Source organism: Pogona vitticeps, chromosome 11 (assembly GCF_051106095.1).
Source record: "Pogona vitticeps strain Pit_001003342236 chromosome 11, PviZW2.1, whole genome shotgun sequence".
NCBI classification, from domain to species: domain Eukaryota; kingdom Metazoa; phylum Chordata; class Lepidosauria; order Squamata; family Agamidae; genus Pogona; species Pogona vitticeps.
In genome coordinates, this window is record NC_135793.1 from 1,937,983 (window position 1) to 1,958,918 (window position 20,936).

Sequence of the window (20,936 nt, forward strand, 5' to 3'; positions counted from 1 at the left end):
TTCTTGGCTTTAGCAACAGGATCCCAAACTTCCAGTACCTGCCCACCAGGTCATAGACTGCTCTGCTCTACTCTGTTTTGCTTTGCATTTGCTTTGCTTTGAAGGCCATCGGGCTCTCTCCTTCTCTCCGACTTTGTTTGCTTCTGAATGGTCTTAAGGCTTGCAGATGTTGGACAGCACACAGTTACCCTGGGACCAGCAGTCACACCTCGGAAAGCAATTCAGAAACTCCCACGACGGTGAAAATTGTGTATCGGCCCTTGCATCCCAAACGCATACGGCCAGTTTGCTAACGTTTGGAAACAGCTGCAGAAATCAGTTCTTGTCCATTTCCTGATAGACACAATTCTCTCTTCCCCACATGGATGGACACACCTTTCTTAAGACTGCTTTCATACTCCACTTTCACAGTTCTGAGTTCTGTCGTTTTGTAATTGCATGCCCCAGTCTCATGATGCTTTCTGGTTATATGAGAAGCAAATAGCTAACATCTATTTGTCTGTCCTCCCAGGCATCAACACACGTGCTTGCGTCTGTGTATAAGATGCTGGAATAACATGTGAATGAGGAAATGCTGAGGTAGAATAGCATTTCCCCTGGTTTTAATCAGCACCCACGGCAGTTATAATTCTTAGCACTTACGGAGCAAAGCCCCTGCCAGCAAACATTAATGCTGGTGCTTCAGCCCCTCCTTCCCTGAGGAACAGCAGGCCTTTGAAAGGTACCTTATTTGGGAACACAGTTCCCAGCATCCCCTGACCACCACCGGCCACTGGGTCTGACCTCTTTGTCCTTGCTTGATTTATATTAGGTTGGGACAAGTATTTGAAGTCCCTGTTCTCTAATTACGTCAGCAAATAAAAATGTTCTCCCCATCCCCCGCCCATTTGTTTTCTGGAAAAGAATGTTTGAAGGAAAACCAGGAGAGGATTCTTAGGTGGAAGGACTCTGGAGCTTGTCTCCGAATAGCTCCCAAATTCCTGGCCTGGTCTTAACGTTTGTCTGTCTTTGTGTTACAATATTTCAGCAGAGCAGGCTAGTGCTATTATGCCCGTACCAGAGACGGGGCAGGTAGTGAAACCAGGGGGGGGTGCTGTGTGTGCCACGGAGGGAAATGGTAACCTGGGTTGAGGGGGCCGTTGCCTGCTTGCTCAATGGAGACCCCCCCCCGCCCACCCCTCTCCATTTCAGTGAGCACAGTGTGGAATAAAGACCTCTGTCCCTCCACATCTTAACCCCACAACTGATAGTCTGTGGTGTGTCTTGAGTGTGTTTTAACCCCACTCAAAGGACTGGATGTTTTCTGTCAGTGTGAAAGGTCTGAGAGAAAGCAACTGTGCCGGTCTTTCTTTATACATGTTCGACTGACTTGCGAGGAAGGCTAGGTGGAGAAAATGAGTTTCTGTGCTTAAGGAGGGATTTGAACTCAGATCTCCGGAGTCCTCACGCAACCAACCTCCTAACCTCTCTGCACAGAGTCTTCCGTTCTACCTTACTGTATTTAAATATAGCTTTTAGATACGGGTTTGTTAAATGGATTTGTGCCATCAAACATGGATGTGTGATGCTCAGCTTCCTAGACGGTGCTCCCGAGCTTGTTCTCCTGTGAGCGGCAGACCTTTGTGATAGAATTAAACCTTCCTCTTGTGTCATTTTGGAGAGTGTGTGTTTTCCGCAGCTGGGAAGGCCTGACGAATTCCACGAGCCTCTTAAAACCCCCCAGCCTTGCTCAGGAGACGGTGTGTGCCCAAGGACCACCGAGAAGGGGGGGGATGAAATCCATGGGGTGCCGCCTGGGCTGGAGGAAGAGGAGGCTTTTTCCTTGAAAGGATGGCTCGATAGTCCAAGTGGGACAACAGCAGCAGCCGCAACAGCGGGGATGAAAAGACTGCAGTGCTGAGCATGTAATCTGGAAACGCAACAGGGGGGGATGACTTTATAGAGATTTCCACAGGAGGGCCTACAGCCTGCTCTTTATTTGATTAATTTCATGCTTAGTGTGGCTTTCTTTTATTCGATATGAAGCCAGAGACAGCTTGAATGGATGAAAAAAAAACTGTAAGGAGTAGAAAATAGTCTGTTTTCCCTTCCGAAACCCGCTCCTTTCCCTTCAGATCATTTTGACCCTTTTCATTTCCCTCTTGGGACCTACATTTGCAAGGAAAAATTGAGGGGTGAGGCCCAAAATGCCAGCAGGTGTCTTGTGAGTGTAGAGACTTTCTGAGGGGAGCACTGGGAGAGTGGTCTCTGTGTCGCTTCTCTGGTGTCAATGGCCCCTTTCTGAGGAGGGCTTGGAGGTGGGGAGAAGTGCCATTCCCAACCTTAAGAACTAGAATGTCCTTTAAGCCCCCTGAATCCAGATATGGCCCACACTGGGCAGAAAGAACTGTGAATCCATGACGATGACTTACAATCTTCCCAGTGCCTAACCGAAAACAAATCATTCCAAAGGCTGTGTGGTCCCTGCTCGTATCGTCTCGCCGGGGGTGATCTCTGGCACACCACCATGTCTTAACGCCACTCCCAGGGGGGACTGGGGACTCCAGGTCCGTGGAGGCTGCATATCCACCCCGCAGGTTAGTCTGCACTTTTGAGGAGCTATCCACGGTGCTGAAACAATGTGGAGGATAGAATTTAGAACCTCCAAAATAATAATCGCCAACCATCACTCTTCTCCCCCAACCCCTGCCTCTGCCGTGATAAAGAATCCTGCAGGAGGCAAAAGCCATCCACTTTTTGAGTACTTACTGGTCTTGCAAGCACTAAACCTTGTCCTGGGATGTTTTCCACTTGCATCATAGAGTGAAAACTCTGGACGTAAAGAGGAGATTGGCAGGAGCTGAGCCCTAATTCTGACCTGGAATGATGTCATGTGCGATATAATCCTCAAAAGAGTAGAACCAGGGTGTTAACTGGTTTTGTTATTTTCCCACCACCATCCATATAGGAAGGAAATACGGATCCAGCCTTCACGAGCAGGGCACCCCATGGCACTCTCGTCTCATTGCTGTGTTGCATGGATTGGGCGCTGCGGTCTGATGGCCTCGTGTCACATTGCTGGCAGGCAACACCAGAAAAGCAGCACAAACAACACCTTCTTTGCCGCTTATGGGGGGCTGTATTTGTTCCCTGTATGGGAGGGAGAGTTAAGTTCACTCCCCCATTTCTTTGCTTTGTTACTATTCTTGTCTTCCCACCCCGCCCCGCCCGGGTCCCACCTCATTCATGCCAACAAGCAGGCAAGATTGCAGAAAGACCTTTTCCTTTCTCTAAAAATTTCTGCCGGCCACGCCTCTTACTTTTGACAAGCGACGTTGGGGGGAGAGGGACCCGCCTCCTCCCGCAAGAGATGCGAGGGTTTGTAATTTACAAGCCAGCAGGCTCAGGCCAAATTATTAGGCAGAACTGCTGCTGGTTTCGAAGGCAGTTAATGCTATCGGCGTGCCCGGTGCCAGCAGAATGTTTTCTACAGATGGAATAGCTGAAAATATTGGAAGGAAACCAAAGGGTTTAATCAAATTCAACCAGTTTTTCTCAACTGCAGACTTCTCCAGGGATGGGAGTTGAAATAGTGGACGGTTCCACTGCTTTCACAAGCAACGGGGGGAGGTTTTTGACAGGGTGGGATGGAAAATAAAGCTTATTCTTTTTTGTACAAACTATTTCTTTTCATACCCACATGCCGTGGATGGTGCACTTCTGTGGGTGCCCAGAGTGGAAGAATCTGATAGGAATGACAGCAGAGGTAATGGGATGAGAGACGTATCACATCTTGGGTGTGTGTGTGTGTGTGTGTGTGTGTGTGTGTGTGTGTGTGTGTGTGTGTGTGTGTGTGTGTGTGTGTGTGTGTGTGTGTGTGTGTGTGTGTGTGTGTGTGTGTGTGTGAGAATATCTGATAGGAATGACAGCAGAGGTAATGGGATGAGAGAAGTATCACATCTTGGTGTGTGTGTGTGTGTGTGTGTGTGTGTGTGTGTGTGTGTGTGTGTGTTGTAAAGAGTAGTCATGGGAGGAAAGGAGTGGCCAGTTCTCACATTAGCAGCACAAAGATGCAAAGGGAAGCTTTGATTTTACCCTGGACTGATTTCATTAAAACCCATGATGACCAGGAGGTGGGAGGAAAAAAGAAACCTCAAAGCTGACTAATTGGGTTGAAAATGTCACCTGCCAGACGAGGATATAGCTAAGAAATCACCATTGGTCTGCATTTAAATTGCAGAGCAGGTTTTTAAAAAAAACGAGAATGCAGCCAAATAAAACGAAGTTTCTATGTTGCAGTTCATGTGACCTGATCCACATCCTTTTATCTCATAAATTGGACAGTACATTTTACGTAAAAGCGCTTTACTGTGTTTATCACAATGCGTGGGGAGGCAGGCGTACTGTACTGTTCCCTTCGAAATTGCAGATAAAATTTCAAGAAGGCTTACTAGCATTTTAAAAGCATGTAAAACTAAAGGGTGGAAAACACCGAGTTGTGTTAAGCTGGAGGCGTCCAAGCCGACATACAACCTGCACTAACATCAGAATCTACTTTAAGTCTGAAGTCTCGCTACAGTAGCGTGTATGTTGTTTAATAGATGCTCAGATCGGGAGTCCAGCTGTGGTGAAATTGGCCATCTTGATGAGTTTCTAAGAGGGGTGGCTGTTTGAGTCTGTCGTAGCGAAAAAAATAACAAAGCTGTACAGCCCTTTCTTGTGAGGAAGCCATACCGTTTTGCATGTTGTTACTTGGAGATGCAAGCAGCACCGTGTAAGGGTGCCAGGGCTTATCTGTAATGGCAGCCTGCCCCCCCATCTTTTGCATGACAGTATTTTACAGGACCCCGTTGGAAGAGGACCCTCTGATATGTAGTCTTGCGCCTAAAGGCAGGGAATGGGTAGAGTTATCGTTTGTGACAGAATATATGGATAAGCCGCAGTCTCACCCGGGATCTGATGGGCCACGAAGAGTCGAATCAACTGACTGCATGCCGTTAGCTGGAAGCAAAGTAGTGCTGTCTCTAAAGCAGGGGTTTTGGACTACAACACCTACCGTTCTTTCTGATTGGCAACACAACCTGAGGATTCGGGGAGTTATAGTCCAAAGCTTGGGCACCTCTTCTCTAGAGTATCTCCATGCACCATTTCCAGTTGGCTGTTGGCACTGCAGCCGCTAAAAGGGATGGTTTCCCCAGCAGACTTACAGTATGGGTGCATTTACAGCACTTTTGGCATGAAGGCACTCTAGTAGTAAAAGCACATTTGGGGGGGGGGGGGAGAGAATGAGGCCATTAGCACTTCCAGGAGGGCTTCCTCAGCCCGTCCTGGCAATCCGATAAGCCACTGCCAACGACACGGGCAGTTACTGCCACTAAAAAAGGAATTAGTTGATTGTTGTTGTTTAGTCATTTAGTCGTGTCCAACTCTTCGTGACCGCATGGACCAGAGCATGCCAGGCCCTCCTGTCTTCCACAGCCTCCCGGAGTTGGGTCAAATTCATGTTGGTCACTTCAATGACCCTGTCCAACCATCTCATCCTCTGACGTCCCCTTCTCTCCTCTTGCTTTTACACTTTCCCAACCTCAGGGTCTTTTCCAGGGAGTCTTCTCTTCTCATGAGATGGCCAAAGTATTGGAGCCTCTGCTTCAGGATCTATCCTTCCCGTGAGCACACAGGGTTGAATTAGTTGATAGTGACGTGTTACTTTGTACTCAGGGTTGAATTAGTTGATAGTGACGTGTTACTTTGTACTCAGGGTTGAATTAGTTGATAGTGATGTGTTACTTTGTAACACATTACTTCCCCTGCTGTCACCGTGGACAGAAAGGCACTGTGTTTAGTATCACAGACCAGCAGCCTAAAGCGTTAAGATGTTTCTCAAGCAACAAAAGTAATTTCCTGCAGTTCCTTTTCACAAATTCAGAAAATGAAGATACACTTTTTTTAAAAAAACACCGCAGGTATGGCAGCAGCTAGTTATCTGTTGCCAAGCCTTAAAACTAGAATGATAACTACCCCGTTTCCCTGAAAATAAGACCTAATCTGAAAATAAGTCATTGTATGATTTTTCATAGAAGCCCTACCCCCAAAATACGCCCCAGTTAAGTGAAACCCCACCCTCCACCCTTGTGCTGCAACCAGAAAATGACACAACAGTACAGTATTTGAATAAATGTACATTGTTGTACATGGAAAAATAAAACATCCCCTGAAAATAAGACCTACTGAGTTTTACATTGGAGCAAAAATTAATATAAGACCATGTCTTATTTTCGGAGAAACACGGTAATTACTTCTTTAAAAATGGCTTTCCAAGCACAAATATATGAAGCATTTCTATACAGTAAATATTTCTTCTGCTTTTAAAGAAAAGCTTCCTTCACTGGTTTGTTTCTCTGAGGCTGCCAAATTAATCTCCCTCATTTTAGTGTGGCTTCTTATGGTTTTGTGCTGAATCTCGCAGTTCTGCACCCCGTTGTAGGGAGAGGTGGGTGAAAAGGTGAAAAGGAGCGGACGAAACTCTTTATTTGATCTGCCTGCTCAGCTTACTCTTGATAGCACAGTTAAAGGAGTAGCAGAAGTACAACCACTCCCGGTCTGAAAAACGTGGGATGGGTGGTTATGGAGGCAGTTCAGGAGTGAGCGGTTCTACCACGGTCATCCCTTCCGGGGAGTTTCCACAGCCAAGTGTGGATTTGAACTCAGCTCTCCTGAATCCTAGCCCAACACCCTATCCACTACACTATACTGCCACACAGGAGTAAATGGAAAACCCAAATCGGCTTCTGAAGCATCTGTGTCAATGTCCACGTACAGACGTGCTACTGTTTCACCAGAAGTATTCGAAGCTATTTGGGGGAATGATTTATGACTCTCAGAAGAAAAATTCTAAAATCAATGGGCTAATGGTGTTTGTGCAATTAAGGGAGTAATCCAACGCATGCTATTTATGGTGAGCAAATGCCATTCAAAATGGCATTCCATCAAATGGAAATCAATGGGATTTTCTCTGTGAATAACGCGCACCTGCAGGTCTGTGTCAGTGGGCTCTGAGCACCCAGTGTTTTGAAGCTTCTTGAGGGTTTGTCCAGCTACATCAACAATCCAAGCCGCATGGGGTGAAGGCAATGTGTTAGGATGGGGACTCTCCTGCTCCCCTGGCCTCCAGTCTTCCTTGCATGGCCAAGCCCAGAAGCAGACTCAGGCTGCCAGGTCCAGTGGCCGATCTGGAGGGAATGGCCACCCCCAGGCATTCCCACTGAGCCATCCCTCTCCCGGCTATTTCCATAGCCAAAAAACCCCCAAACCAAACCAAACAACACAACTAACTTCTAACTTTCCTGGCTGGTTTTGTTCCTGTTTTCTCTCCAATACCTGTCTTGTTTTCATTTGGGCACAGTAGCCACCTTGGAGGCCGGTTACAGCCAGAGGCAGGATGAAATGTTTAAGAAATAAAAACAAACGCCACTGTTCTACCTGACCAAACTCTGTTGATTTTATTTATCTAAGAGGTTTTATGCTGTGCTTCCTACCCACTCCTATCCCCTACCAGGTAGACTCAAAATGGCTCATCAAAAACATCTGAAAATGACCTACAGTGCTCCAGACACATTTTATTTTATAAAGCACACACACTGAGAGATGAACACATAAAATTGTTTTACAAGCAATATTTGAAGAGCATATGTAATAAAGGAACATTAGGTAAGAATAAAATAAATATAAAATGACAATAAAATAAACCAGATGATAGAAGGACGATGTACTCAGAAATACTCTGATTTAAAAAAAAAACACACACAATGTATTTACAATATTAACAAACGGAGACAAAATGCACTTCTAGGGGAGAATCGTCAGAATGGATTTTGCAACTGAGAAGGAGAGAGAGGAAAGAAAGGGAGAGGGGGATACGGCTCCATTTCCCAGTGCATGCGCATATATTATAGACGTGTGTTGCATTCCTGCAGAATTTAAGTCCTTCCATGTCAGTTCTTGCTTGGTGGTTACAAAGTTGGGGTTGCATTTTCATTGCTTCCAGTGAGCATGGGGATATCCAGTATCTCCAGAGCTGCTCTCGCCCAGCCCCCCCCCCAGTTCCCCAGTCCCCCCCACCTCTGCAATCCTCCGGGCAGCTTCCCCTTTGCTTCATTAGAATAAGTTGGTTCGGGGAAAGAGACTTCCCAAAGTGAAGGCATGTGTTCATCCAGGCACCCCAGAGAGCAGCGCAATTATGCATACATAATTCTACCCTTTGAATATATTTTTGTCTTCCACTGTCTAATTTCTTCCTGCTCGTCTTGATAGTGCCCTTCTGAGATAAACAGAGAAGGCTTTTGCTTTCAGCCCACACCCAGACAAAGAAGGATATGGCCACTGTATCTGTTATCAGCAGTTTCTCTCTCTCCCCCCCCCCCAGTTAAAACACACACACAGAAAAACAAGGCAAACAGGCAAATGATGGACTCACTTAGTCCAAGTTCAAGAGGGAGGATGTTTCAGCCGTTCTAAATAGCTCTGGTGCCAGGTAGGAAGCATTTTTTCATTGCAAGCTTTCCTCCACAACTACCCATCTAAGCTGATATTGTCAGCTCTGACCAGCAGCAGCCAGCAGAAGTCTGTGGCTCTGGTTGGTACTAGTGGAGCAGTTCATATCTGATGGAGGTACATCTCAACTTTCAAAGACCTCTCCAGGGTGCTGAACATGGCTTCCCAAAATAGGCTGGGCAGTTCACATAGTTCCTTCAAACTTTGGATTTAAATCTGGAGCAGATTTATCACCCCGCTGACTTGGCAGTCCCCAGACTTCATTGGCAGTGGCTTTTTAGGATCACTGCCCACTTTCCCATCCTTCCTGTTGAGTCCTGATCCTTCCAGCTGGAAATGTGGAGGCCTGAACTTCAAGCCTTCTGTGTAGAAAGCAGAGTCCCTGCCATTGACCTAGGGTCTCCCCTCCCCTCTTGCCCCAAACAGACCTTCTTCAAAATCCTGTCCCACTGTTGTATTGGGGGAAAAAAGAAACAACTGAAAAGAAAGACTTTTGTGGCATTAGAAAGACTACTAAGTTTTGTCTGGCAGAAGGTTTGATGGGCGGCGGCAGCCTGCTTCAGCAGATACTCGTGATGAAATGGGCAACAGCCCACCAGAACTTTGGCCAAATAAAACTCGTTAGCGTTGAAAGGGCAGTAAGGTTCTTAGCTGTTCAGGCTTTTGACAGATTAATGTGGCTACCCCCTGGAAACAGTCAGGGGGTTCATCTAATGCCGCAAAAGGGAAATTCTGCCTCTTGTGCTTTGGTGTAATGCTAAAGAGCCTCGTGGCGCAGTGGTTAAAACGCTGTACTGCAGCTAAAACTGTGCTCACGACCTGGGGTTCAAATCCCAGGTAGCCGGCTCAAGGTTGACTCAGCCTTCCATCCTTCCGAGGTCGGTAAAATGAGTACCCAGCTTGCTGGGGGGGCAATGTGTAGCCTGTATAATTAAAATTGTAAACCGCCCGGAGAGTGCTTGTAGCGCTATGGGGCGGTATATAAGTCCAATAAATAAATAAATAAAAATAAATAAAGCACCAACAGTCCACAGACCCAGTTTCCAAAATAATTTGGGGCCTCCACAGAACCCTGTGTAAACAGTGCTTGGATGTCCCTCAGAGATATATTTAGGAAAAAGTCTGTAACAATAAAACTGTTCTGGATGTCTGTAAATGTCACCGGAAACTCAAAACTTGGGGTTCAGCAGAGAGCGCGTGTCAGGAGAGCAGGAAAGCATCAGCTGTGCTGCTGGTCTCTGGATCTTTGTAAATCACGTCAGATTAGGTGGACCTTGAGATGATCCCGGAAGGCTCTTCCCTTAAGAAAGAGTTTCCGTATCGCCAAGGACAGCTAACATCTTTTATGACTTCATTCATTTAAAATATGCTGGAAGGTGAGGAGATTCTAGATTTTGTTTTTTTCTTCAAAAAGGGAGAGTAAGATGATGTAAGATCTCGGTCACACCAAACCTGTATCCTGCCAACAGTTGGAGCATGACAAGAGAAGGCATTTATTCATTTAAGACAATTTGGAGCATTTTACAAATCTGAGAAAGGGGGAAAAAAATCCCTGATCACAGATTTCCAGTCTGAAAGATGCAACACAAAAGGAAAATGGATGGGAAGGAAAGAGGATGGGAAGTGGGGTTAAGATTCTTAGTTTCAGAGTCCAACAGACCTTTCGTAAAGCTGGATTTAAGCACATGGGTGGGTTGCTGTTTCTTCTCCCGGATTGCTTGCATCTGATCACTGGGTTCTTTCAGACACCCAAACTCCTCCTCCAGTAAGCCAACGAAGAATTATCATTAAACCACTGCAAAAAGTAAACCAGTACAGAATTTACTGATGGAATAAACAAAATGATGGAAGAGCCTCATAAATGCTCATAAACTGTGAAAACAGACAAGAGATTGCATTAAAAATAACAGCAATTGTCATGTTCAATCCAGAATGGATTAACATGAGGTCCACGCGTGAGTATTAGGAAAGTAGTAACATTTAAAGTAATGCAAGTAAAGTGGGCCAACTAAGAAAATGGAGAAGATACAATGAAACATGGAATATTATATTAAGACATAGAATGGGTGCATATTAAACAAAAGTTACACCTCAGTAGTACCACTGAATGATTGCAAAAAATAGCTCTTGTCTCCTGACACCTAACCTGACTGTGTTTAAAAGGAAAAATGTGAATATGGGTTACCCTAGTGCTTATGGATTAAAGGATTTGTACAAATACTCAATCGGGGGTAACTTGCTGGCATAAATCACAGACATGGGCCAGAATCCTCTTAGTTATGCCTACCGGTGTAAATCCATTCGCGTAAACCCATTAGCAATTCACCTCAGTGGTGAATTGAATCAAATTTAAGATGTTGGTGTAAGCATCTCATTCCCCGGTTGAGCGGCTCTGTGCATGACAGCAAATGCTTAGAGTAAAGTAAATCGATTATTTTTTAAAAAAATTGTAACTGATGTCAACAAATCATTACTTTTGGGATTTGGGCAATAATTTTAACTAACTACTTTTAGGAAGTAACTTATCATGGACTGGACTGCTCTCACACCCCCTATCAGGGAACCTGCCTGGTTCTTGCCACGCTAAGTCTTCCCCCTGTCTAGTCAAGATCAACTTGTCCTCAGACCACCTGTTGGGGACAGCTTAATTCAAATGTGCACATTCAGACTGGAACAATCTCTCTTTACATTAAAGCATCAAGCCAATAGCACAGTCCAAATTGTAAATAACATTTTGAAAGACACAGAGAGAAAGAGAGAGAGGTGTAGGGCTGGTGCACTCGCTTGGGTGTTTAAAGGAGAGTGCGCTTCCATCAACAGGCCTCTTCCGCTTCACAGTTTGTACTGGCTCCCATGACAGACAGCCGCTTTATTATAGAAATGTAATATACTTGTCTTTGCGGTTCAACTGAAATTATGTTTTGACTGTGTCACCCTGAACTCTTGTTCTGGCAGACAGGGTCAGATAGACAAAAGGAAAGGGTGGAAAGACTTCAGATTTTAAAGCACAGAATTATGACTGGGAAGCTCTGCTCCCAAAGAAGAAAACTCAGTCCAAAGACCACTGCCTTTCAAAGAATAGAATAAGCACATGGAGGTGCCAGTTACACACCCGCTTGCATGACAATCAGGCCCTTGGATGACACCTTGTTAATTGGCCTTCGTGATTCCTGCAAGTTGTGCTACCATGCATGGAGGAAAACGATAGGATATTGGCCCCAGATGTTTTGAATGCCAGCCACTCTAGCCATCGGTTAGGAGCTGCGGTCCATCGTATGAAAGGCACAACTTTAAAAAGCTGCCAGCACTCATCTTTCTGCAGATCTTTACACAAGATCTTGATATATCCAATTTGAAGGATGTGAGGAGGCACAGAATAGAACCCAGCCTAAACAGCGGATCTTTTATACCCATATATAACAATAGATGACATGAGATGGGTTCAGTCGGTAAAAGAAACCACAGCCTCGAGTCTGCAAGACTTGAGGAGAGCCAGGAAGGGCAGGATCTCCGGGAAATTGCTTATGCAGAGGGTCACCACAAATCAGAAACACCTAGCTCCAAGACATGGAGAGTTCTTGTGTGTGTGTGTGTTTTAATCTAAGGTTTTAATGTAGATTTTCTGCTAAGTATCTGTATCAGTGAATTGTTGGTTGCCCCATTGGCATCTGAGGTTCTGCAAACCCTGCCCCTATGTCTTAGGGTCAACGTTTCTACCTTCTGGAACTTGTACATCTAAGTGCATGTACGTCATTCTAAAGAGAGGTCTTCTTTCTATCATGGCTTTCATTGATGGATGGCAGCCCAATAAGAGGGCAGGAGGAGGTTAATTCCCAGCACCTTCCTGCAGACTTGCCTCTAAGCCAATTTATTTGCATAAATTGAACTCCTCCTGCCGCAGAGCTGAGCGCTCAACTGCCACAAGGATCTTTGGCTTTTTTGCCTCTGTTAAAACATCTGCCCTTTCCTTCTCCACAACCCACTCCATGTGAGCTGGTTTTCTGCAATGAATGCACCCATTTTATAAAGGAAAAGCTAATGGATAATGAGCAAGAGAAAGGGGACCCTTGACTCCAAGAGTGACGACTCTATCACATCGGACTGCTGGATTTTATGGGAGTCTGCCTTTGCTCTCCTGCTTCCCTCTTGCCTTCCCTGACAGGATTTGGAAGCAAACACTTCTCCTGCTGCTCTTGAGCCTCATCAAAATCATGGTCAAAAAGGAAACCCCACCTTCAGAGAGCTATGTTATATCCTCCCGCCCCGCCCCATTCCATTCCATCAAGGCAAGGTTTTGGCAGGGCCGGCCCTAACATTAGCCAGAGTGAGGCAGCCGCCTCAAACAGCAGGTTTGGAGTATCACGTTGTCATAATTAATTTTTTTGTCCTGTGGGCACAAGGTACCAAAAGTCTTGTAGCACTTCAAAGATCAGCAAATTTTATTTGGAATTAAATTTTCTGGATTGCAGCCTGCTTTGTCGGATGGAGCCATAAACTCTTTTTTTTTAAAGCTTTGGAATATGAAGGCTTACTGGTTAATAATAGCATTAAGGTACCAGACATCATTTCTTTGTATGTATCGTTAAATCACACTTGTTAAGGTTTATTAGAAGTTATTTCCTTGTAGATTATTGGCTGCCCTTCATGTGGCTGCATTCTCTCCCCCCCCCCCCCATATTTAATTATTTAAAAAGAAGCTGTTGATTTAGAAGTCTAAATAGCTGGCAAAGTTTTTGAAAACTGAAACAGGTTAAAAATCTAATTTACTTTTCACTACTGCTGCTAATAAATTACTTTTTCCACATCACTGGGCTTGGAAAATAGATACTGGACAGGTTCGTCTGCTTTTGATGCTTGTCAGCTTCTCTCCAGAACCACTTGGTTCCACTGGCCTCAGGTTTGGCCTCTGAAAAGGAAAATAACACTGTTGAAAAAGCAAGTGAAAACTGAGATTTTGGTGGGGTTTATTTTTGCATTAAAAAAAAAAGAATCTCAAAAGCTAACAAGCAGTTCAATTCCCAGAAGTAGCTTTAAAGAAGAAGAAGAAAGATTATACCTGGCGGGTGATTTCCACCTAGTCTGGAGAAGCATCTGAAAGCTGTTGTACTCCAACTCTACTTCTGTATCTTAGGCCAAATTGTACATCGCTTTTGTAAGGTCACCTGTACCTTTCCATCTTTTAAGAATGAAAAGCAGCTCTGTGCATGAATGGAAATGGAGGGGGCTGTTTTTCCTCTGGGGTAAACAATGCAGCCAAATCCTGGATATTTACACACACACATTCCCCTCTGATAGAAAAGCCAGCTTGGGTTGGGGGATTTTTTTTACAAAGACAATGACAGGAAGAGGAGGCTTAAGATTCTCACCACCACCACCTCCCTAGAAGTAGGTGAGCCGAGGATCTGACTCAGGAAACAGAATCTTATTTTGCTCTCACGTTCTGGAGTACTGAGATATGGGTTGGACTGAAGCTTTTTCACAGACACAGTTTCTTTCCTGTTAGGATTTCTGTGCATGTACTGTAGTCCCAAGACTAGATCCATTTGGTCATAGAGGGCATTGAACCTAAAAGGATCAACATAAAACAGAATGAAACAACCATGTCTTTGGTGTCTGTAAAGTCTTAACAGGTTTATTCGTGCATAAGCTTTTGTGGATTAGTTTAGTTTTTCAGACCCAAGTGATCAATTAAAGGTTTCCCCCTTCCTTGGTTGAATATTCTGGAAGGTATTGCTGTGTGGGCACATTCATAACTAAAGGCAAGTTGTTTATGATAAAATACAGCATATGTGATCCTGTGTTTGTTCCCAAAATTTATGTGCTGGGGGGTACGGGGAATAAAAATAAATCAGAGCTAATGTTGTTTTTGCACATTGGAAAAATCCCAGGACTTTAATATCAAGAAGTCAATACAGTGGTGCCTCGCTAGACGATAATCCGTTCCACTGAAATCGCTGTTTAGCGAAATCATTGTCTAGCGAAAAGCATTTCCCTATTGGAAGCATTGAAACCTGGGGAAGAATCGTCGTTGTCTAGGAAAGATCGGCCATAGGAAAGGCACTCTGCGAACCACCGATCAGCTGTTTAAATCACTGTCTTGCAAAGCTTAGGTCCTGAAAACACCTGTTTTGCAAGCGAGGAAGGAGCTGTCAAAATCGTCGTCTAGCGAAAATTGGTTTGCGAAGCAGGGACCAAATATTGTCCAGCGAAATTCCCCCATAGGAATCACTGTTCCGCGAATCGCTATAGCGATTGCAAAAATCAGTGTCTAGCGAAAAAACTATGATGCGGGGTAACTGTCTAGCGAGGCACCACTGTAGCTATAAAGTACCTCTGAAAATGATCGTTTTCTTACAGAAAACCTCATGGCCCAGTGGTTAAACTGCAGTACTGCATCCAGAACTCTGCTCACGTCCTACGTTTAATCCCACGTGTCCGGCTCAAGGATGACTCAGCCTTCCATCCTTTTGAGGTCGGTAAACGAAGCACCCAACTTGCAGGGGGGTGGCGGCACTGTGTACACCCTACATAATTGCAAACCACCCACAGGGTGCTTTAAGTGCCATGGGACCAGTATATAAGCAGCACGCTTTGCTTTTACAGCATGCTGATGGGCAGTATAGAATAGGGACAGTTTTAATTTCTGGACTCCCAGATTAAATTATTTCTTTTAAAAGACCAATTCAATCTCTCTGCCTCTCCCTTCCCCCACCCCACCCCGGTGGTGTCATTACAGGGCTTTTGGTATTATTAAATATTGACTTATTTATATGTTACAACCAATATATTTAAATGACTCAAGGCCATCAAACTGTACACAGAGCTAGTCTATGTAAAAACATGTTCTTGTCAGCGATACCCTCATTCGAACACCCACATTAACTTGGATATGTTTGTTACACCATCTGCTGTGCCTTGTCATCAACGGGAACTTCAGAACAGACGTTGCCTCTTCGTTTCCTTGTGTGTCTCTGTGTGTGTGAGAGAGTGTATGTAGACACGGTACCCTACAGCTTGGTCTCAGTTCTGCATCCCTTTGAGCGCTGCTCTGTGGACAAGAGGGCCATCTGACTGGAATCGTTATCAACCAACCGAAGCGTCCATGCCCTCTCCAAGGGGCTGCATCGCCTGAGAACTTACATGGTCGGCCACTTGGCCTGGGCCTCTGTGCAAAGCCAAGGCACCTCTTCTCCGCACGGGAAAATGGCCAAGAAAAGTTACGATTGGTCTTCGGTTCAGATGAAGCACAAAAGCCAGGAGTTTTTAAAAAATAAGTAATAATGATCAGGACTGGAAACGGTTTTGCAAGTGAACGTTATAAAGGCCAAAGCAACCTTGCACTAAACAGCCATCAAATTAGTCATCAAAAAACCACACTGCTAATGTTTTGCAGTGAATGATAAGACAGTTTGTAAATACAGTCATCATTGTTATTGTGTTTTGAAGTGGCAGGACAGCTCCCTGCAAAAAAGCTCACCATATATTGAAAGCGGAGGTCTCTACAGGCAAAAGAAAAGTCCTGCTGGATCAGAGCAAAAGCTTCTCTAACCCGGTGGTGCTAAACCAAATGCTAGAAATCTGTGGCATTCAGGAGTTTTTCTTTACAATGATCTATAAACATACATTGCGGTCAAAGTTGCTTTTTAACTATCACAATGATCACGGAACTAAATTCCCTTGGGGTCTTGGAACTATAACTACCATCACCTTTATACGTCGCTTTCTCAGAGTTGTCCTGGGGTAAAATGCCAAGGAATAAGAAACTGGGGACAACAGACAGGGGCCCAGGAAGAATTCAGCAAGGCTGTTCTGTAGGCTGCCTTTTCACCACAATGTGGCATAAGGAACTCAGAGCCAGGACTGAATCCTGCCTCGCCTACTAGTTAAGAGTATGCAGGGATGGCAGGTTTGGGTATAAGCCCCGTTCCAGCCATCCTGGTATTTGACAGCTGACCTGCAATCAAACCCAATGACTTGAAGCAGGAATTGCCATTAGAAAAGCAGCATTTCTAATAGGTTAGCTTTCTCTTTCGCTGGGAAGGAGGGTGATGTCAGCAAAGCTGCAAGGAAAGGTAAAAAAGATCCAGTACCAGGATCCCATATCAAACACAAAAAGAGATGGTGAAAAGACAGAGGCTATCTTTTACGATGGTAAACTGTAATGTAACTTATGTTAACTGCTCAGTTGATAATTAAGACGTAAGTAAATTCCTTGTGCTAACTTCTCTTTGTGACAATTAAGGCGTAAGTTTTACTACCGTGTTGCCACAGTTAGAGATAAGCCGTTTTTTATACTGCAGCTGCCAATAGAGTAGTTCCAAATCACAATTTAGTTCCAAGCTGCGATCGTATGTTAAAGTGCAATGTTTAGAAGCAGTTTTACAGGATGGAGGCACTGCTGACGGGTAGCCAAAAGCCCCTTTTGAGGCAGAAAGGCATGCAAACCTCATTCTTTTATTGAGGCTGCCCACTTCTCAGCGAGCAGAAGGATCTAGTCCATCTGGAGGGCTCCAACAAGCACCTCCTGGACAAGCGAACCTTGCCTTGTGTTGAGGGCCAGGCAGAAACTCCAGAGCCCCTTGTTTTTTTTGGGGGGTCCCTTCCATTGGGGTGATACTGCAGTTGCTGTTTCTTGTGATGACTCCCCTTCTTCCAGGCTGCCCTGCCTCTTCTTGTCAGTGTTTGTAATGTGGCTAGAGTTGGATGGTAAATGTGAGTTGGTAGAATTTATCCCCAGCTGAAAGCAGAGGCTTTTCTTTCCTGCCAGCTTGTTCTACGGCCAATAAAAAGACAGATGTCAGAATGTCAAGGCATAAAATAATGCTGAGGCTTAGAGTGATTTTTCTACAGTATCTTCTTTGCCGGGTGAAAAACCGTGGGAGAACAGGAGTGTCTTCTTCTTCTTTTTTTTTTTAAAGGAAACAAAACAAAAACAACCCACCTGAAAACAGTTTTGTGACCAAAAGAATATTTTCAGCCTTATAGCAAGGACTTCTGGTCAGCATAACTGAACCTAGATTCTTCCAGATGCTGTGGACAACAGTTCCCATCAGTCCCATCTAATATGCCCATTGATCGGAAACTATGGGTGTTGTAGTCAATGATTTCCCAAGGACCCAAGATCTATATTCAATTTGTGTGCAAAACATAGAGACCTACAAGCGGTAAACGAGGACTGATCATCTCCAGTGGATATGCGGACAAGCATCTGAAAGTGTTATCACGCAAGGAATACACATGTGCCCTTCGCAGGTGGTCTGATCCTCATTGCCGCCTCCAATAGAACCTTGACTGGTGAGTGTGGCATGCCTCTGCAGTGCCTAAGCGTTACCCTATTACAAATGACCCCCTGAAATGAAACAGGTGGGGTACAACGTCTGCCACAAATTATTTGCAGAGCTTGATTTATATTTCCCAGTGCTCTTTGTCTTCCTCTGGAAGTTTAGTCCTCGGCAGTGAGAAATCTGGACTGCTGTTCCCCAACATAACACAACACAACCCAGGCTGTTTTGGAAACAGCACACATGCAGACGGATGCAATAACCTCACTCGAAGCTTCAGCTGTTTGGGCAGCATCTGTATGGAACAGAACATTTCCCGTGATATTTGTCTGCACAAGCGCGGCCCCGCCCTCCAGCTAGGCTCCCGCCTGGCAGGCTTTTTTAATTGTGAATAGGGGGATAAAAAGTGCAAGCCTAAAAGGCAGTTTGAAAAGATCAAGGTCCTGCATGGATTTTGTTAAATCCCTTGAAGTACCTTGATTCTGGGTGAGCAATTGGGTGAATTTTGCCACGGTTAAAAGCTGATTGAGAGAGAGAGAGAATAAAAGGGAAAGAGAGGGGGAGAGAATTATAGGGCAAGAGAAAACCCTGCCACCCAGCTCACCTGGTGCAAAACCTTAATTAAAAGTGTAGCGTTGCAAGCTCTCCTGTTACCCTGGCTCCTTCACAAGCTGCTTCTTGGCAAGACTCTCCTTCAGCTGTTCCCTGTCTGTTTTCTCCCAGCTGCAGAGACAACGGGAGATAGTGAAGAGGGCTTTCTACGTGTCCCTCAATTTAATGAGCATTAGTATGTAACCATGTATATCGCTGTGGCAATGTGGTGCATTAGATTAGGACTCAAGAGACAAGGACTCAAATCCCTGTTTTGACTACGGAAGTTCACTGAGGAATGGCAGGGGTCACCTCACCTCCCTCAAAACCTTCTACTAGGGTGGGCATTAAGTCTGAGAGCGAGCACTGCCAGCTGGGCCATGGAATTCCCCCTTTGGCTCAGGCTTCAGACTGCTGAGGTGGGTCATTTTCCTCCTCCTCCTCCTCCTCCAAAGAGTCAGCTAGGTGTGGCATGACAGTCGTGCAATGATAAGGCTGTCATGATAAGGCTCCAGGAATCCAGATCCCAATCTCTACTTAGCCATGAAGTTTATGGGGTGACCTTGGATCAGTCATATTATCTGAGTTTGATCTACCTCATGGGATTCTTGTGAAAATAAAGTTTCATCTTCCACTTAAGGGTGGAAAGATGGCACAGGTTGACCAAAGATCTAACCTGCTTCTTCCGTTGGTTTGCTTCCAGACATACATTGAGTATCAGGACAAAGATCCGCCGCCCTGTGCCTTAGCAGGAAGGAGCCAACAAGGAGCAATGAGTTCTGCTCTGGTCACTGAAGGACAGGGGTCAACAACCAGATGCCTTTGTACACCCCAGGTGATCAGCTAGATCACCCAGAGAAGGAAGACCAAGGTAGAAGCCGAGCCCTGTGAGGGAGCTGGGCACGTTTATCCTGTGAGGTCTCTGATGAGTGACTACATGGCACAAGAATGTTTTATGTTAGTCCAGAGGGTAGAACCTGAACCAGTGGATTCAACTGATGGAAAAGGAGATTCTTACTAAATATTAGGAAGAGGATCCCAATTTTAACAGCTGTTACAGTGGAGTGAAATACTTTAGAAGGTGTGGGATCCTCCTTTGTTCAAGGTTTTTAAATAGAGGTTGGGTGGCCAATTGTCTGGGATACTTTAGCCATAGGTGCCTCCCTTGGCAGTAGATCCAGTTAGATGATCCTTAGAGTCTTCTCCAGCTCCACAGTTCTATAATATACTAAATCACACATCTGTTTCATGTACCTCCACATTGTCTGCACTCCCCCCCAGCAGCAGCAGCTCACTGCAGTTGTCTTCAGCCCTTCTAGGAGCAGGGACGTAAATTATCCTTTGTCTCATCCCCCCTGAAAAGGAGGAACAGTTGAGACATTCTCTCCTTCACTGGCAAGGAGGGTGAGAAACTCACAATGATGGAGTTCTCACAATGTCAGAAACAACACGCCTGTCTGCAAAGATGCATGCTTGTGAGCAAGAATTGCCTGGGTTTTGTGTCCATGTGTGCAAAACTGCACAGTTTGCATTTTGTGTGGACTGTGTCACTTGCCCAAAATTAGTACCGTTGCTGGAGGTACAGAGAGAACTTTCAAGACTCTGAAGCACTAGGTGGACGTTGGCAACCCATCTTAACAATCTGCTAGTCCTTCTGTGCTTGGAGTGTGTGTGTGTGTCTTTGTGTGCACATGTGCAGGCATGCAATGTGTGGGCACGTGTATGCTTTGCTCCTCAAAGGGAAAGGAAGTTAACAACATTTTATGCAAGTTACAGACATTTTATAGGGGGGAAAGTTTCACAGGGCTGTAAAATTACTCACCCAGGCATCTCCTGATGCCTCGAGGAGGAGGCTTTCCTTCTGTCTGATCTGGAGATGGAAGGGGTTGAAACTGCTCCCTCTGCACGCAAGGAAGATGAGATGAAGCATTACCCTAAAAATCAAGTGGGGTTCAGCTCCTCTACCACTGATTTTTGAGGTGCCCTCACATTTAAGAACAGATGACTGCAGGGTTTGGCTCGTTTCCACATGAGCAAAAAGAGCTGCCTTCTCCCTGGCCGCATTCTTCCAAAGTTTCAGGCAGGAGTCTTGACTGATCTTCTCTGCAGAGGCTGGGGAGGTTGAACCCGGGACCTTCCGTAGGCAAAGTCAGTGCTCTCCCACTCACACGACCCATACCAGCTTTGAACCTCCTTCCCTCCTCCACACTGCTGTGCTCCTTCAGGTGCTGAATCTTGGCTTATTGGGCTAGCAGGCCAGCTCCCCAGCTGCAAGAGGACCTCTGGCAGTCTTGTCTTTCCCCAGAGGGCAAAGCCGTAGATCTGAGCACTCGAGAAACTAGGACAGCAAACTGTAGTCTGTCCACGACACCTCTTCCTGGCTCTCTAGTCACTTGACCATGGATTAGCATTGGCAGGAGGATGGTAGCTAATCCTCCTGGGCACCAAGAGGAGGACAAGCAGGATCATGCCTCTCCTCTGCACACAGTGTCGCTAGAATAATGGGGAAGGAAAAAGATGCTGCTCTTCCTCATT

At 45.3% G+C, this 20,936-nt stretch overlaps 2 protein-coding genes and 1 long non-coding RNA gene across 3 annotated transcripts in view; 1 reads left to right on the plus strand and 2 right to left on the minus strand.

Annotated features, from left to right (window-relative positions):
• The window catches only part of NEXMIF (neurite extension and migration factor), an 82,724-nt gene that overhangs the window by 48,885 nt on the left and 12,903 nt on the right, over positions 1 to 20,936 (plus strand). The gene's annotated exons all lie outside the window — the stretch shown is intronic.
• Positions 7,576 to 20,936, minus strand: part of LOC110074302 (uncharacterized) — a 54,165-nt gene continuing 40,804 nt past the window's right edge. The window contains exons 4-6 of the mRNA XM_078380683.1: positions 13,324 to 13,435; positions 9,551 to 10,324; positions 7,576 to 9,295 (exon numbers count right to left, since the gene is read on the minus strand). Coding sequence (XP_078236809.1) covers positions 10,258 to 10,324; positions 13,324 to 13,435 — 179 coding nt within the window. The 3' untranslated portion in view covers positions 7,576 to 9,295; positions 9,551 to 10,257. The remainder of the gene's footprint in view (positions 9,296 to 9,550; positions 10,325 to 13,323; positions 13,436 to 20,936) is intronic.
• LOC144584481 (uncharacterized) lies at positions 13,979 to 20,362 on the minus strand. The gene is made up of 3 exons (XR_013538746.1): positions 20,224 to 20,362; positions 18,415 to 18,533; positions 13,979 to 14,094 (listed from the first exon to the last, which is right to left on the minus strand). It is a non-coding gene; the product is annotated as an uncharacterized LOC144584481 (long non-coding RNA).